At 47.0% G+C, this 17,386-nt stretch overlaps 1 protein-coding gene across 2 annotated transcripts; it reads left to right on the top strand.

Annotated features, from left to right (window-relative positions):
- The first annotated feature begins 124 nt into the window (after positions 1-124).
- On the top strand, positions 125-17,385 carry INPP5E (inositol polyphosphate-5-phosphatase E). 2 transcript variants are annotated; one of them, XM_067541822.1, is made up of 11 exons: positions 125-231; positions 2,328-3,399; positions 7,629-7,752; positions 8,652-8,749; positions 9,646-9,770; positions 10,556-10,675; positions 11,243-11,350; positions 11,533-11,694; positions 12,509-12,624; positions 13,938-14,074; positions 14,928-17,385. In XM_067541822.1, exons 2-11 carry the CDS (start codon positions 2,552-2,554, stop codon positions 15,058-15,060), a joined length of 1,971 nt encoding a protein of 656 aa, XP_067397923.1. In that variant the 5' UTR covers positions 125-231; positions 2,328-2,551; the 3' UTR covers positions 15,061-17,385. The 2 variants fall into 2 exon arrangements, with proteins under 2 accessions (XP_067397923.1, XP_067397922.1); XM_067541821.1 differs by lacking the exon at positions 125-231 and adding an exon at positions 1,828-1,998.
- Position 17,386: the final 1 nt, after the last annotated feature.

Here is a 17,386-nt window from a genome sequence, read left to right as displayed (position 1 = left end):
GGTGTGGGGGGCTCGGGCCGGGCTCGGGACCGGAGCTGGCTGGGGCCCGGTTGCCCGGCGCCGGTCCCTCCTCCCGGCGGCAGGGCGCGCTCGCGGTGGGCTGCGGCTAGCCGAGGCCCGGCCCGGCCGCTCGTTGTCAGGGGCGGCCCTGGCTCTGGCCCGCGGCTGCCGCCCAGCCGGTTGCTAAGGCCGGGACGCGGGCTGCTCGCTGGCCGCCGACGCGGACTGGAGGTGAGGGCGGCGGCCGGGGCGCCGGCGACTCCCGCTGGGCCCTTCTCCCAGCACGGCCGAGGGGTGATGAGCTGCTGCCGGGCCCCGCGGCCTCGTCCCCGCTCCCCCCGCCCGTAGGGTCGGCGTGTCCCCCTGCCCCGGCCGGCACGTACACTTCTGACCCCCCCACACACACACACACATTGTGTGCCCCCCCTCCCCCCCGCAGGGTCTGAGCCCCCCCCCCACACACACACATTGTGTGCCCCCCTCCCCCCGCAGGGTCTGAGCCCCTCCTGCACCCCCGCCCAGCCCCCCCCCGCTATACACAGGGGGGGTCTCCCCCCCCCCCCCCCGCACACCGGGTGTAGGTGTCCCTGCTGTGTACATGCACAGTCCCTCCCCACACACACACACAGTCCGAGCCCCCCGTACACAAACACACTGTGTGTCTTGCCCCCCAGTATCAACAGACACAATCTGTCTCCCCCCCAATATATATAGACACACACACACACACACACTGTCTGTGCCCCCCCCTCCATATGCACGCGCACACACACACACACACACACACACTTGCCTGCCGTGAAATGCCTGTTTATAACATTAGCACAAAGCTCTGGCCGAGGTGTGAGGGTTCCTGCCCCAGGGAAGGGGAGCGGGTGGGGTGGCCTTTCCTAACCAGGCTGCTCAGAGTCTGGGTCCATCAGGTCACTGAAATGTCCCAGGCTCCAGCCCCCTTTGGAGAAAAATACTTTTCCCAGGTGCTGCGAGTGACCGGCCCTTTCGCGGCAGCATAGTGTTACGGCTGAACAGGAATCCAACCTGGAATCCTTCCTTTGGTCAACTAAAGCAGCTCTGCATTTCTTCTTTCCAGGTTCTTATGCTGCTCCAATTACTCTAGCCGTAGTACTGTAGTATTTATTATTTGCATTACCAGCAGAACTTCTCTTACAGGGTACCTTAGAAAATAATACATTGTATGGTGATTTGAATCCAAGAGTCTCAAAGGGTTTTTGATTTATTTTGGTTCACCTCTAAATCAGTTAGAAACAGGTTTATGCTAAAACGAAGTATGCCGCTCTTAAACCAAAATCAGAGGGGTTTGCACCAGTTTAACTAAATGTATGCAATCTTGTGTGTAGTTGAGGCCTACGTTTCATAAGGCTCCTCTCTGGCAGGTTAGTAGTAGTAGGCCCACTTTACAGGTGAGTAAATTTCATCACAGAGGGGTTAAAAGGCCACAGAGCTCCTAGTACCCTTTTGGTGCCACATTAATAATAATAAAGAATCGGTGGTGAAGCCAGGCCACAAGAGATCATACACTTACTGACCTTATACATGCTGAGAAGATTAAGAGAGCATTCAGGCTTGATTTATAGTTAACAGGATAACTCTGATCAGCTTTGCATTTCACACCTGTCAGGTGAGACTCTGTTGAGCTATGTATTGCAGCATTGCAATTGGGTAGATTTGTTTGCTTGCGGTTATAGGGACAAGCACCTTGCCTTTCCACAGTAAGGAGTTGTTTGTGGATCCCAAAGCTGTGTCCCATACAGGATATGACTCCTAATGCTGCTGCAACTAATGGAGAATCTTCTTCAGCTCAAGCGGTAGTGGCTATGTGTTTTGGAGCCAAAGATATACCTTAATTGATTATGGTGATATGGGATTGTTACAGACCGAGATCATTGAAACTTCCTGACTTGTGGTGCTGAATGTTTTACCAACCTGCACTAATGAATTACTACAGAGAGTGACCATCTGAAAGCCTCAAAGATTAAGGTGGTAACGTGTTTGGGGTTTTAATTTCCATTTCCTGCTGTGCTAAAGTGAATGAACATCCTGTCCTCTTATAACGCACCTAGCTGGGAATCTAGTTCCAGTTCTGTCACATATAATCCTTGGGAAGTCACTTTACTCTCCTGGACCTAAATTGCCCCTTCTGTAAAAGGGACCTTTTTTACAGGGGCTTGTTAAAGTTTGGAAAATGCTTTGAGATTCTCCAGTGGAAGGTGTTATGTAATCACATGATTTTATTGTAAAATGCCTGTGTTTACAGTGTATGGCTCTGCAGGTTGTTACAGTTCTGTGTTTCTTTTGGGAAATTGCAGGTGTCTCACCTCTAAGGCTTTTCCAGCCATGCATCTTGTTACTCACATAACTTCCCTTCCTTCCTGGGAAAAGACTCAGCTGTATTCACATTCCAGATCTCTTTATTTTGGTTCAAACATCTCAGCACACAGCCCTGGGAGCCAAAACTATTCAGTAAATGAAGATGGCTATTTGAGGGACTGACCCTGTGAGGTGGGGTCCATAGCTGGTACATGGGAGGAGAATGAACACTCCAAATGGATTTCCCCACCATGCCGTGGCATGTGTTACTTCCAGCAGAGAGGGCAGAGTGCAACAGGACCAGCAAGTGAAGAAGGCTGGTGGAAGTGTGAGGAAGGAGGCTGGTGACAGCAAGGTGCTTGCACTTGAGGATCATCCAGACATAGAATCCTTTTTAAATGACACCTTAAGGTTTCCCCCCAATGAAATCAAACCCAATATGAAGATTAAATCTGTCACTCCGAAGCCTCCCAGGAAACCCAGACTGGCACGAGCATCATCTCTTGATGAGAAAAGCTGGAGGAGGAGGAGACTGTTTCGAACGAGTCAGGAAAATCTGATCGATCCCAATGAGACAAGCTCCTCCAATGGCTCTCTCCAGGAGTCCTCCCTGAGTCCTCCCACCAGGAGCAGAACGGCACCCTCTGGCGATCCAGGTTCTTTGCGCAACTTGCAGGATGCCTCGGAACCGAGCCCTTATGGGAAGAACAAGGGTAGCATTTCTGATCCAGAGAAACAGGTCTCTGAGGTTCCCAGTGCCTCTGTGGCGCTTCTGCAAGGGAAAGAACCTTCAGGCAGCAAGCCCCGGCTGTCCAAAGTAACACCCTCTCGACCACTGCCCCCCCTGAAAGTCAGTGTGGCCTCTCATGTGCTGAGGACAGCTAATAGGATCGACTCAGATTACCTGGATTACCAACATGGTTCTCAGAGCAGGTCTGAAAGGGCCAGCAGCAGCCTGAGTGATACCCGGCTGCACACCAGCGGGATGGTCTGTGATAGCTGTTCCACAGACTCCATGAAGTCTACGTTCAGCCTGCTCACCCCCCTTCGTGCCAAGGATGTCCGAAACAGGTACGTTCTGCAGCTTTTTATCGAAGAGGGAAGGCCAGCTGCCTTGCAGAATTCTGTTTGTCTGGAGCAAGTAACTTGACCAGTGAGTAAGTTATCATTAGTTGTTCCCATTATTTTCACTGCTGTGGGGAAGGGCAAGTGAATACATTTTTGAATGGCTGCTTATGGACCCAGCTTCTCAGAAGAGCAGCATGCTAGCAAGAAACACTGGGGTTGGATCAGTGCGTCACTTGTCCAGGAAGTGCAGGACGTATTTGAGAGCACAAGCACTGGCTGTATTAATCCAGGCTTCATAGCAGAATGCTTTTCACAGGCTTAGCTGTAAAGGTTAATGTTTTGAACGGTTTTGAAGATGAAAGGCTCAGGATAAGTGCCAAACATGATGTTTTTTTCATGCTGTAACGTATTGTCACATGAAAAATGATTCAAAGGTTTATTACTTTCAGCTTTCTGATAACACATTAGTAGCTGGTTTGAAACCTAAGAAATGGTAGGTGTGGTTGATTAGGGTTAGGAGTAACCTTCAGCGTATTTTTAAAAAATATATTTAGTTGGAATTAAAACGTTTCATGGCTGGGGCAGGGGGAACCCCAAAATCTAGATATTCTAGCTGAAGCTACTAGTTAAAACAGGGCTTTTTTCTTTAACAGAAGCTGCATGATTTTCAGTGATATCTGATCAGAAAATTCCAATGTCCAGTTCATCTTTATTTCCTTTTTCTGCACGGGAGGGGAAAGTAAACAATTTATCAGCATCCATAAATCTGACAAGAATAGTTTATTCAAGGAGAGGTGCTGTGCACCTGCCTTTTCCATTGGATTCAGTGGGAGTGGTAGGTGCTTAGCACCCTTCAGGATCAGCCCCTAACATAGGCATCTGATCATTTAAGTGGATCTGTTATGAGTCAAATTGAGATGGCTGGAATCTTGTCAGAACTGGCAAATAGAGTGGTCTGAGTCCATTTGTCCACTGCTAAAAGAGGTCACGTAGTACCAGCCAAGGACTTACCTGCCACTCTCAGAAGAGAAGAGAATTAGCTAATGAATGGCAGGGGTGACATCATCTGCTAATGTGGCAGAGCAATGGCAGTTCCTAGTTTTGCTGAAAGTGTGTTCCTGTCCGTGGGAACTAAGGCTGCTCAGCACCTCATACAAAGTATGTAGCTTCTCACAGGATCGGGCCACTTGTCAACAACTATTTCATCTGTGTCTCGCAGGAAATCCTAGACTACAGCTTTGCTAGAATCCCCTTCGGAGAGAGCACAATTCTGCCTCTTCCCCCCTCGCTACCTTCTGGAGTAGGTTACAGAAAAGGGTATGAAGAAGGGCTTGTGTTCTTCAGAATGAAGAGGGAATAAATCCAAGAAAAGCAGTGAACTGGTGGAATCTCTCTGAAGTCGGTAGTATCCTCAGGAACCCCATACCCAGAACTAAATGCCGTATTTTATGAATGCCTGGTTGTAGCTCAGAAAGCTAGGGAAATGTTTGAAAAGCAGAGAAAGCCCAAATCAAAACCCTGCTTCCATGCAGTCTCCAGCTTTATGGGGTGTTAATAGCTGAGCCCCAAACTGGATCTGAATATTGCCCATTCTCCTACAGTGCTTCTCATGTGTATCTCTTCCTCATTTATCCCCCACGTTCAGGAGGATTCAGCAGTTCTGGAGGGAACAGGCTTGAGAGCCCTTCTCATCTAGCTGCCAGCATAACCTTAATTTATACAGCCCTCAAAGCGGAAAGCAGCAATCTATTATTAATAATAAATAACAATGGTTATAGTCCAGTTTCTATACTGGGGCATTTCCAGACACTAAGAAGGAAGGTGTTTGACTATCTGTCCACCCCAGTTACTGTTTTAATTTTCTTCTGATACTTGAGAATTTTTAGGTTTCACTCAAACACACAATAGCATCTGGAACTCATTGCCACAAGATGATGATGCAGCCAACATCTTAGCAGGATTCAAAAGGATATTAGACATTTGAATGAGCAATAAGATTAATAACAACAATTACATTAGATAGACTAAATAATTATAAGGGATATAAATCGTCATACCTTAATGTACAAGTCAGCAGGTAATTATCTGGCATTAGGAAGAAATTTCCCCTATGGGCAAGTTATTGCACAATTGTCTATTATGGGTTTTCTTGCACCTTTCTCTGAAGCAGCTGTTGGAATTAGGACACAGAGTGAAGTGAACCATTGGTCAGATCCTGCATTCGCTGACATTATTTTGTCATCATTAGTTGCAGGGTTTAAGGCTCCACAAACTACACCAGATTAGATGTGTTAATTCAGCCTGTTCTCCTTTCGTCTGAGTCCCTGATGAGGCCCTGACCATTGCTAGCAGTAGATTCTCTGTAGGACTCACAGGAGGAGATGGGGAAATTATCGAACTGCCTTGAATTTCACATATTTTATTTAGAGCTCCAGAAACCTTTTATTTTAAAAAGTTTTATTTGACAGAGTGCCCTGAAATGAGGCTAAGATTATTTTAATTTGACTCCTTAGTTCCCTGCAGCCTAATGCAGGAGCTGTTGTAGTTTTTTTATTTCATAAGGTGAACAAGTTCATATTATGTTAGATGCTGGTTCTTGGTGAGGCTGTGACATCAGACCAGTCACTCTATTTTTTTCCTGTGTGTGAGTTTAGTGCTGGAAGAAGTATAACCACACACCAGGTACAGCACAGGTGACATCACTGCAAGCTTCCCGACTCTGATGTGCCAATATGTCTCTGCCCTGTCTGGAAGAGACTAGGAACAAGAGGCTAATTCAGTGTTTGTAGCTCATTCAGTCCTTGAACTCTCCACTGAGATGAACGCTAAAGGTGGCATTCAGTGGGTACTTTTTGTGGGAACTGAGCTGTGCCTGTCAGATTCATTTTCCACAAGCCAGTGAACAGGCGAATAGTATCAACTTCTGTTCCCACCAGGCTGTGTTGTTTTGGAACAGTGATCTAGTGAGGTGTGACTACATGCCATTTCCAAGTGCCTGAGCTCTCAGTTCACTCTCCTCCCAAATTCACGTTCTTTAGAACATTTCAGACCGAGATCAGCCTGCCTTTTTCTCTGCTGAATAAATAAATATACTCGCTTATAGCATCCCATCTGCCAGCTGTATTGATATACTTACGTGGCTCCTCCTATCGTGTTAGTGGAGCATTATCAGAACTATCCCAAAGCTAGAGGAGGGTTTTCTCCTCGGAGTGTGAACACAACTTTAACTGGAGCTGGACTTGATACTTCAGTTAGATATTCAGCAAAATGTGGGTGGCCTCTAATACGTCCCTTCTGGTTATAGTGTGCCTTCCTGGAGTTCTGTCCAGTTCCTTTCCCCGAAGGTGAGGGGACGTGTTCCTCCAGAGCCTCCCAGCGCCAGTCTGAGCATTGGTCAGAGATGAGTGGGGATCACTTGGGAGAACAGCAAGGAGCTTTGGCAGCGCTCTGAGAGAGCTCTCGAAATTGGATGTTGTAACTGATACAGCTTGGCTATTTTAAAATGTCCCTTCCGGTTTAGTGTATAGTCAGGAGGCCTGCATGCCGGGAGACATGATGCCGTGTTCTGTTCGGCTATAAGAAGACCTCTGAGAACTCCAAGCTATTCTGCTTTGTTTTGTGTGCTTCAGATCTTCAGTGTCTCTGGCTTATGGCCTGGTGCCCTCTCAGACAATGATCTCATCCACCTCCCAAGCTAAAGCAGACTTGGGCCAGTTCCGTACTTCACTTCAGTGGATGTGAAGACCCCCAAGGAGCACCCTGGTGCTGCAGGAAGTGGTATTAGTGATTCAGTACATTGCATTGTTCCTGCTGAGCCATTACTGACCGGTGCCCCTGTGTAACAGAAGAGTGGGTAGCTGCTAGAATTGTTCTCTCTTTACTAAGACATCAGGCAAACCTGACCACTTGTGGGCGTTAAAAGTCTTGTGGCACTTTCCACAAAAAACTGTGCAGACCCTGGTGTTCTGGCCAGATTCCTCGTTCAGTGTCGTGTCGTCTTTCCCTGGAAGTAACTCACCATTTAAAACTGCATTTCTGAAGGTTGTGAATATTGGCTCATTTTTAAAGGAACTTTTAATAGACAAAGTACTGTAAAAATGCTAAATATTGTCAAGAATAGACCCAAATCTTAAGTGATGCACATCAGGATTCCAGCAATCAGAGCGTTTGCTTATATGCCTTTTTAACAATATGGAGTTTTTAAAATACATTTCCCTCTCCTTGTTTCACAGAAGCTATTTGGAAGGAAGCCTTCTAGCTAATGGTGCATTGCTGGGAGCAGAAGAACTGAGCAGATATTTCCCTGATCGGAGCATTGGAATATTTGTGGCCACCTGGAACATGCAAGGCCAGAAGGTGGGGACGTGTCACCTGAATCCCGCTCTTGCCAGTGCATATTTCCCCCTGTGTTTGTTAAAGGAACTAGAGTTACTGCTTCTTGCGAAATTGTCACTTTCAATATCTTTATGATGTTGATCCTCATCTGCCTGAGTAGCTTAGTCTCTAAGGCTGCTCAGCCTTCCTCATGTGTCCTTGGATCCCCTCTTGCACAGTCTCAGTTGAGTAGAAGTGGCCATTGTAATGGTGACGTTCTGTGACCTTGTAGTATTTGGCATAGAGAAAGCAGGAAGCTGGGAACAGCAGCTTTTTTTTTTTTTTTTAATTTGTATTGTGGGTGCTCCCAAGGGCCTCAATTAGGAGTGAGGGCCCTATTAATCTGTGTGATGCACAATTGCTTATGGAGAAAGCTTCTCGGAGGGGGAACATAATCATAACTACATCTCTGCACAGCACAGAAACCTGAGATTGCGGCAGCCGAGTGACTTAGGGACTGAGCCAGGAGCTATTGAGGAACAGTAGATGAGTTTAACGGGGGATGCAGGTGCTCAGCACCTCTTGGGATCAGGACCTTAAAGAGGTCTGTATATAAGCCTCTAAACTGATCTTAAATAAATACACACTAGGCCACAGCATTCATTGTGTGACCTTAACCAAAACACTTCACCCCTCTGGGTCTCAATTCCCATATCTACAGCATTGGTACCATGAGGCTCAGCTACAGGGCAGGGAGGTTATTAGACTTGATTAATGTTGAGCCTTTTAGATCTGAAATGCTATGTAAGTACAAAATATTAGCAGTGGTTGTAAATGATTTATTAACTCATTAAGCTTTAAGCCTTTCTGGATTTTTCCCCCCTCTCCTTTTCTAAATGTTTGTATAACAGACACTGTGCGTCTCTTCCTTTTTATTGCAGGAACTTCCAGAGAACCTGGATGACTTCTTGTTCCCAGCGGATCCTGACTATGTGCAGGACATGTATGTCATCGGGGTTCAAGAAGGCTGTCCCGACAGGTAGCAGAAAAAGTGTAACCAAGAGGCACCCTCGTCACTTGCTAATCACTGCTGGGTTTTTTCTTTTTAAATTAGTTATCAGTACGTTAAAAACAAAGAAATTGCCTTTATTAAAATTGATTTATATTTCATAAATCTGTGAGTTCCTCAGCATCAGGAAAAATGAGTCCTAGAGGGTATCTTTATTAAATGTCCTAATAGCCCTACCCACTTACCATCTGTGAAATTTGAGCTCAATCCTCCTCTTGCTGAAGGCAAGCAAAACTCCCTTGATTTCACTGGGAACTTTCAGCTCTGCTGCTGGCTTGTATGACCTTAAGCAGGTTAGCTCACTAGGGTGTTGTGAGGTTTCAGGCTGGCTGAAAGGTGCTCTGGGTGTGCATTCATTCTTAGCATCCTTCCAAGATTTTCAGAACACACTCTGGCACTTCCTCTTAGCCTGTGATCTCTTGCTATATAAAACTGTGTCAGAGTGAACCTTCTGTGTACAAACGACAAGGTGCTTACTGTGTTTGCCTGTAGGTTTTATACATCAATTTAAAAAGCTGTTTGTCTTCTGATCAGCCCAGTGCACCATTGTTTTGGCAGAGGTTTGCCGTGAAAGCCCTTATATGGTAGCAGTGCCCGCACCCTCACACTGCTGGTTTCCTGCCTGCTCATTCTGTTCCTCTGTAGCCTGATCTATAGATTATGTATTAATTATGTTGATTACTTAAGAATTCCATTATCTTCCTCATCACTCTGACCTTCCTCCTCATCACCAGTGGCCATCATTCTGGCATTTCCCGAGGGCTACATCTCTCTCTCCTACTGCCCACAGGCTGGGATACAATTCCTCCCCTCCACATTGTTCTGTAGTTGTGTTGTAGCTATGGTGTTTTTGTTGTCTCCCATAGAAGAGAGTGGGAGATCCGTCTGCAGGAGACACTGGGACCCCATTACGTCATGCTGTATTCAGCTGCACATGGAGTTCTCTACATGTCAGTGTTCATAAGAAGAGACCTCATCTGGTTCTGCTCAGGTACATTGTTAATTAAGCACTGGAGACTTCAGAGAGGAAAATATTGCATGGTACTGTCTGGAACAGGGAGGGTTGTAATGGTGGGTGGAAACCTCAGAGACTGGCATCAATTAAATGTATAGTGTCCCCTTACGTGCCGGAAGTGTTCGTGATGCCCAAACTCTGAGAAGTAGCCTGCAATGCCAAATGAATCAAGCCTTTGGGGAACTCGGGGGGGGGGGGGGGAGAGTCATGAGCGCTCAGCACCTCTCGGGAGCGGGGTAACCTACATATTTGTGATGAACCATAAGCCGGAGGGGATGAGGACTAAGCCTTGTGTTTGAAACCTCTGGACTCCCTTGAGCTGAGGTTCACTCCCACCAGGATGGGAATCTTCTGAAGGGTAGATTCCCAGATAGACAAGCTGAGTGACATTCGTTTTGCTGTATGTGATCACAGATGGCAACTTGACAGCAGAGGTGCTGTGTGTTCCATGTGGACCTTCACAAACCTGGGGCATTTTCTGGGTGTTTCCCCTATGTCCTGATCCAGACTATTCCCCCACTCCATTGTTGTTTGGCAGTGTGTGTCCCTGGCTGCGCCTGTGCCGGAGGGTGGTTGTACTGCAGTGATGCCGGGAGTGTGAAGTTGGTGAAGTGTGCTGGGATCCTGGGAGCCCTGTCAAACAGTGCAGCAGTCTGATTAAATGACTGCCCCCTACTCCCTTCCTCATCCTTTTCCTCCCCACAGTGCAGTTTCAATAGGCTTCCTGTCGCAGCTGCAACTTCTTTCCCTTCTCTCTGCAGAGGTGGAATACGCCACTGTGACCACTCGCATTGTGTCTCAGATCAAAACCAAGGGCGCCCTGGGAATCTGCTTTACGTTCTTTGGGACTTCCTTCCTCTTCATCACGTCCCATTTCACATGTGAGTCAGTTACATACTTAACACAAATGTCCTGCTTGGGGGGGAAAGATTGCTTCAACTGGCTTACACAATACATGTGCCCATTTGCTGTATTACTTACCCCTCTACGACTGTCACCAATATGAAGCTACCATGCTTTTGCTCTTGGTACTGGTAAAGTGTATGAATTCCTTATTTTAATCTACTTTTTGCTATAGCACACCCCACGATTTAAGCTGTGAGCAAACACAGTGTGGAATGAACTCCTTGGTGGCGTGTCTGAACTGCTGCCTTCACTGCGTTTCTGAGATCTGAGCCTTTCCCTTTAACCACACACCTAAAACCCTCCTCTCCTGGCTTCATTACTATAAGCTCCTCTCTGGTCTCCCAGCACCCACAGTTCATACAGAGAACAGCGGCAAAAATTCTCTCTCATCTCTCATTCCGTCACACCTGCTTTGAATCCCTCCACGGACTCCTTCTGTTCTCTGTTGCATCCCGTCCTAGCTCCTTGCTTTTGCGGCTGCTGCTACTCAGATATCTCCCCTTTCCACGTGAATTTGCTGTGTTTATGCATCTCTTTTTCAGCGGGGGATGGTAAAGTGTATGAGAGGATGTTGGACTACAATAAAACCATCCAAGCACTTGCACTTCCCAAGAACGTCCCAGATACAAATCCCTATCGATCCAGCCCTTGTAAGTAACTTGATGTGACCAGAATCCTGAAGAGTGTGAATCTGTGTCTCTGTTTGTATGCATGCGTATGCACATCTAGTGGAAGGGTTTATGGGTTAACTTGGTGCCTCTTCCCCCCCCCCACTCCCCCCCCCAAAAAAGGCAGAAATCGGGCTGACAGCCTGTCTTGCTTGGCTTTGCAGCTGACGTCACAACTCGGTTCGACGAGGTGTTCTGGTTTGGAGACTTCAATTTCCGACTAAACAAGGATCGCGAGGGCGTGGATTCAATCCTGAATCAGAATCTGGAAACAGACATGTCCAAGCTATTGCAGTATGACCAACTCATTAAAGAAATGAATGATGGTAAGGGACTTCCTGCCTCTTCCCCCCCACTGACTGCAGATTTCCAAGCACGTGAATTTCTACAGCCCTCTCCTTACTTTTTGGATAGCCGCTGAAATAAGTGAGGGCATTGCTCTGGAAGGCGAAAGCCAGTAGCTTTCAAATCTAATGACACGTCAAAGCAGAGGACTAGGAATCTGAATGCTTGTGTTCTGCCTGACGTTCCACGTGCTCCTGCCAAGGCAGTCAGTTATTATTAATCATATTTATTATGGTGGCGCATAAGGGCCCGCCAAGCCTGGGGCTCCATTGTGCCAGGTGCTGCACAAACCGAGGGTAGAAGACTGTCCTTGCCCCAAAGAGCTTACAGTCTAAACAGATGAGAAACACAGGGCGGGGAAAGGGATAGAATGCCCAAGTGAACAATGTGATGGCAGCAAACATCATGTTAACTCCATAACCTGGGTCCTACTGCCTCTAGAGTTGCGGTGGTCACCCCTGCATCTAGGTGGAGTGCTCTGTGCCTCTGCTTACTGCTCTGTAAAATGGATATAATTCCCTTATCCTGCAGGGGTGCTTAGAGTTGATTGATTTGCAAAGCATGCTGAGGATTTCAATGGAAGGTACCATAAAAATGCCAAGCATTAGTAGTAGTTCTCCAGTTCTCTATGCTGTCTGGGTCAGGTTTTGTAGCCCTGTATGGTACTGGGTTAGTTTCTAGCCAAGGTTGGCAAACTGCTTTTCAAATGTGCGTTGTCAATGCACAGATGCTGTCATGCTCGGTTACTAGGGAAGAATCGCTTTGTTCTTCATGCTGCCTCCCCTTCCCCTGCAGGGGCTATTTTCAAAGGGTTCCAGGAGGCTGCCATTCATTTCTATCCTTCCTACAAGTTCGACATAGGGCAGGATAGCTACGACACTACTTCCAAGCAGAGGACGCCTTCGTACACGGTACGGGTTACTTATAAACACGCTTCTGGAGCTGTAATGAACTAAAAATCCCTGTTGGCCACTGCAACAGGTTCTCTGCTCATGGCTGGGTTTCTCCTTCTGAGTGGGAAATAGCTCTGCCTGGTCCGACACCCTTCCTGTCTCTCATGTGGCGCCTCTCGTGCTCCAGGAGTTGCAATGCTTCCTCTTTATGGCTTGGCCCTCTGGCCAGGTCAGTGTAGTTTCCCTTCCTGGGAATCAGTCTCGCTGGGCTGGCTGACCGGGCATCATTCCCGGCAGTCCTCCAGTTCAAGACTATGCCACTTCCCCAGTGGTGGGTGTGGGGAACCGGGCCTGCCCGCTACTCCAGGTTCCAGCTCAGGGACCCTCAAATCAGTGGCCAGGGTCTGCACCATCCCAAACCCGGCTGCTGTTTCCCTAGGCCCTTTCCTGCTCCACCTCTACCAGGCTGGCACTCCATCAGCCTTCCAGATAAACCCTTCACTCATGGCCAGGAGCCTAGGGGTTCTGCTCTCCCCCTGGGTCTCCTCCTTTCTCTCTCTCAGCTCAGAGAGTAACTGCAGGCTTCCATGCTGCAGCCCCCTTTTGCCCTCATTTCCTGGTCTTATACCATCCGCCTGCTCCTGCCCAGCTGAGCTCTTTCAGCCTCCCTCAGTGCTTGATTATCAAGTCTAACTCTCCCTCTGGTGTGGCCCATCAGGCTACTTAACCCCTTCTGAGCCACATTAACCCTTTCCAGGCTAGTGTGGGGCAAACACCTCATCACAGCTGCATCGCAGTTCTGGGCTCTTGAAGGGAGAAAATCCTCCCCCGTCCTGGGGGACTGATGGAGATGTGCTTCCCACCAGTGTGTCTGCCTGATCAAACAGCCATACTGGGAACTTCCATGTCACCCCTGAGCAGAGTGGCGCATAAGGGTTGGGCTAGGGGAAGGGTTACTGGAGCCTCAAATACATAGATGCAGGGGCCCGTCCCCTGCCACGTAAAAGGTGCGACGTGGCAATGACAGCTGTCCCACTTCGGGTCTAGATGGTCAGCCATGAAGGACATGGAAGCTCACTGAGAGGGAATTCTCACCCACACAGAGCTGTATGCATGCGTCACTGTGCTGTCTCCATCCCAGGGGTGTTAGGACGGGGAGCGGGGAATGAGTCCCTGCACAGGGCTCAGAGTTCCTTTGATTGAAGGGCACTTCTAAAAGTGAGTGTTTTTAAATTAACTTGTCTTTAGCAAACAGGTGCCTTTCTCCAAGGCAGATGGGCAAAGGGTAGTGACGATCTGTTTCCCTCCTTCTTTCTCTCTCGGCCTGCCAGGATAGAGTGATATACAGAAGCCGTCACAAGGATGACATCCATGCAGTGAAGTACTCCTCCTGTTCAGTGATCAAAACGTCAGACCACAGGCCAGTGTACGGGCTGTTCCGGGTGAAAGTGAGGCCCGGCAGAGACAAGTCAGTGACCTGTTTGTGCATCTGTGCATGTGATCAGGCTGCAGTGAGTTCCTAGGACGTGTTTCCATTCAGGAATGCGTGGTTTAGGGTGTCACGAGTGCCTGAGACGGACTGAGTCCTCTGTAACTCACTGCTGTATTTGTGTTCTCCCTGTGTGATATTTGGAAGCAATGCTGAAAACTATGAAAAGCATTTAAACCAGACTGCCAGTCGCAGAATTCCTGCTCCTAGCCTCCTTGGTCTTTCTGAGGGACATAACTTGAGTCCAGTGCAGTGTATCATGTAGGCATGTTCACTTGAGAGACAGTCATTGCCCTTTATAGAGGAAATGGGGAGGCGGCCCTTCTCTCCTTGCCCAAAACTTCCTTTTCCCTGTTGGAGTGATTTTTGTCCTCCCATCCCAGAAGTGGTTGCGTTTCAGCAGAGCTGCATGTATATAGCTTACCAAGCATCTTGGGGTCCTTTAGGATTCAGAACCTTATAGAAATGTAAACTGTCTTGCATCCGTTCTGTTTTAGCAGCTTGTAAAAATGAATTGGTTTAAATCCATGAAGCTGGGTAGTTGTGTCTTCCCTGGGAGTTGCATGCCCAAGTAATTCAAAATGGAAAAAAATCTATACATTAGAAAATAGTGCTGACTGGGTGTTTGGGGAATCAGTGCAGTTAAAATTGCTATTTGCTCAGTTGCTCTGTTCTGGTGTGGGTGAAATGTGACCATGTCAGCATGATAAATACAGAGTGTTGCTGATCCCATGAAGGCAGTACCGATTTGGGGCATTGCTCCCATTCTTCTGCTCCCTTGCATTTAGCTGTGCACATTGTGCAAATCTAATAACTTTTCTTTCTATTGTAGCATTCCACTCGCTGCAGGGCAGTTTGACCGAGAACTGTATTTAATCGGAATAAAGAGACGAATTACAAGAGAACTTCAGAAGCGGCAGGAGTTAAAGGACCAAAAATCCAGTCGAGTCTGTACTGTGTCCTGACCTTAAAACCCAGCAAGAAGCTTGTAAAAGGTGCCCTAATGGAGGATTTCAAACCCAGGCAAAGAACAGATCAAGAGGAAGGGTTTTCAGTTTGAGCACCAGCGTGACAGTTGCAGTGGCCTGTGCCAAATGTCTTAAACCTCACCTTTGCTCAAATTTCATTTGTGAGAGCGAATCCAAGGGACTGAAGTAGTTTTGTTGAAGATAAAGGGAGTAAATATTCAGAACAGCTGCCCCTGCTTATTCAATCAGGTCACTTTTAACAACACTTCCTTTGCAAGTAGCAGGATACAGTTAGGTGGTGATTCTGGCCTTACCCAGGACAAGATTCCCTATTGGATGCATTGTATTACGCGCAGTCTTGGATTGGAGCTGTTACCCAGGGAAACGTCGCAAAAAAGGAGACAATTGTGGTTCTGCCTGTTCTGTTCAGTCTGTTCCGGATACTTGCTTTGTAAGTAACCATCTCAGGATGGCATTGATGTCAGCTGTTTATTTCTTGATCTATAGCCAATGTACTCTATACAATACCAAAGGGAACCCACTAGAGAACTTGAGCACTCTCTCTCCTAGGTTGATGCTTGCTTGTAATAGTTTTGCTGTTGTGACCCGCTGCAGGAAGATCTGTATGGATGTACAGTAATCAAGGTGCATTTAATATGGCCTTTTGAATTAGTATTTATTTTTATTACTTCTGTTGTTGCTAAGGGTGCATATTAATCTCTCAAACCAGCCAATGTCCTTGGATAAAGTCAGACTTTTCTGAACCAGTGTAAATATCTTCATTTATGGATCCTCTGCAGTGGAAGGTTCAGTTTCTATTTCAGTGAGAAATTGGCCACATGCTTGCAGTAGCAAGAGATGCTACAGCTGAAATCAGTGTCCTTGGTGAGGTTTGTGTAAAAATCCAGCACAAAGTGATTTGCTATAGAAGTACAGAGAGCACTAAAGAGAGCTGCTTTGGGGATGGGAGAAAAATCTGTTTCTACCTTTAGGGAACCTTCTCTCTGGAGAAGACTAGAGATCAGAATTCAGTTCTGTTCCTTCTCTGATTCTCAGTTTGGAGAAGTTATGTCCCCCCGTGTTTGTTTCTCAATCAGCAAAAGGTGGAGAATTTCTCTCTTTAAAGAGGCTTCTTCTTGAGACAAGGGCACTCTGTGTCAAGGATTACACTGGTAAAATGTACAATACTGGAAACATTTTCCTGGGCAGACCGTGCTTGAATCATTAGCTAAAGCAAACTAACTTTTAAAAACACACTACTACTGAAAATACAAAACAAATGGTTAGGAGGAAACTCCATTGTAACGATTAGGTTTTTTGCAGTCACCTACTTCCACAAGAAACCTTTGGATGAAAAAATGTGTTAGAACACAAACAATATTGTGATCACTCCAAACTCTGAGGAGAAAACCTGTTAGAAGTGCTACTCTTCATTGGTAATGTTAATTGCCAATTCATGTTTTAAACAAAAATTCTGCTCTCAGTCATCATGTATCAATACCCACTGGAGCAAAACTCTCCTTGAAGTAGCTGAGGGTAGAATTGTTGTGTAGGTGAGACAATTAGAATGGGCTGCTTGGGCCCTGATCCAACAATAGACTTAAGTAGGTGAGGCATTCTACTGAAGGCTGCAGGGCCACTCCGTGCTTGATGTTAAGCATGTGCTCAAGTGCTTTGCTTGACTGACCCAAGCACTTTATGGGACTGAGTCCTTAATGTGTCTCCCCCTCCCCTTTAAAAAACAAAAAACTCAGCTTTTGGTATCCGTGATATTAAACCAATAGCTCATAAAATGGGTAGATTTCTTATGGGAACAATCCTGAGCTAAAAAAGTGACTACTGCCCCGGTGCTGTGAGCCCTTTGCCGAGAAAGTGAAGGTTGCTGGGTAGGTGGAGTAGCGACAATATGCATAGCCTAAACCATAGGACCATGCCCATGGCTGGATAAATAGCCCCCAGAGTGACAGAGCCTCTGGGACCGTGGGTACAAAAATTTAAAGCCCTCTTTGTTTATGCAAGGGCCAGGTCGGGCCATCAGTCTGAGCCCTTTTTTAACCACCAAAACAGTTCATCTAAAGCTAGAGCCAGCGTTGTTGCTGAGCAACAGCAGAGCTGAGTTCTAGTCAAAGCTGTGATATGTGCTAACTGTCTGGGTGACCTGGGGCAAAACTGGTCATCTTTCCTCAGCTGTAAAACAGGACAAACTTCTTGCTTGCCTTGCTAAGTGTTTACTTCATTAACTAGCTACGAAAGCCTTCTAGAAATCCATTAGCCTTGATAGCTTTCTAAACTGTCAGTCACGGTCCTCATTTACTAATCACAC

Source organism: Emydura macquarii, unplaced genomic scaffold (genome assembly GCF_026122565.2).
Source record: "Emydura macquarii macquarii isolate MOO-44397 ecotype Brisbane River unplaced genomic scaffold, CSIRO-AGI_Emac_v2 contig_691, whole genome shotgun sequence".
NCBI lineage: Eukaryota > Metazoa > Chordata > Testudines > Chelidae > Emydura > Emydura macquarii.
The sequence above is the reverse complement of the archived record's forward strand: the minus strand, read 5'-3'. Positions and strand labels throughout refer to the sequence as shown.

Excerpts from the sequence above, each read along its gene's own strand:
- INPP5E (XM_067541822.1), top strand. The coding sequence starts at position 2,552 with ATGAACACTCCAAATGGATTTCCCCACCATGCCGTGGCATGTGTTACT. Across the intron at positions 3,400-7,628 it reads GCCAAGGATGTCCGAAACAG|AAGCTATTTGGAAGGAAGCC; the intron begins GTACGTTCTGCA and ends CTTGTTTCACAG. Across the intron at positions 10,676-11,242 it reads CATCACGTCCCATTTCACAT|CGGGGGATGGTAAAGTGTAT; the intron begins GTGAGTCAGTTA and ends TCTCTTTTTCAG.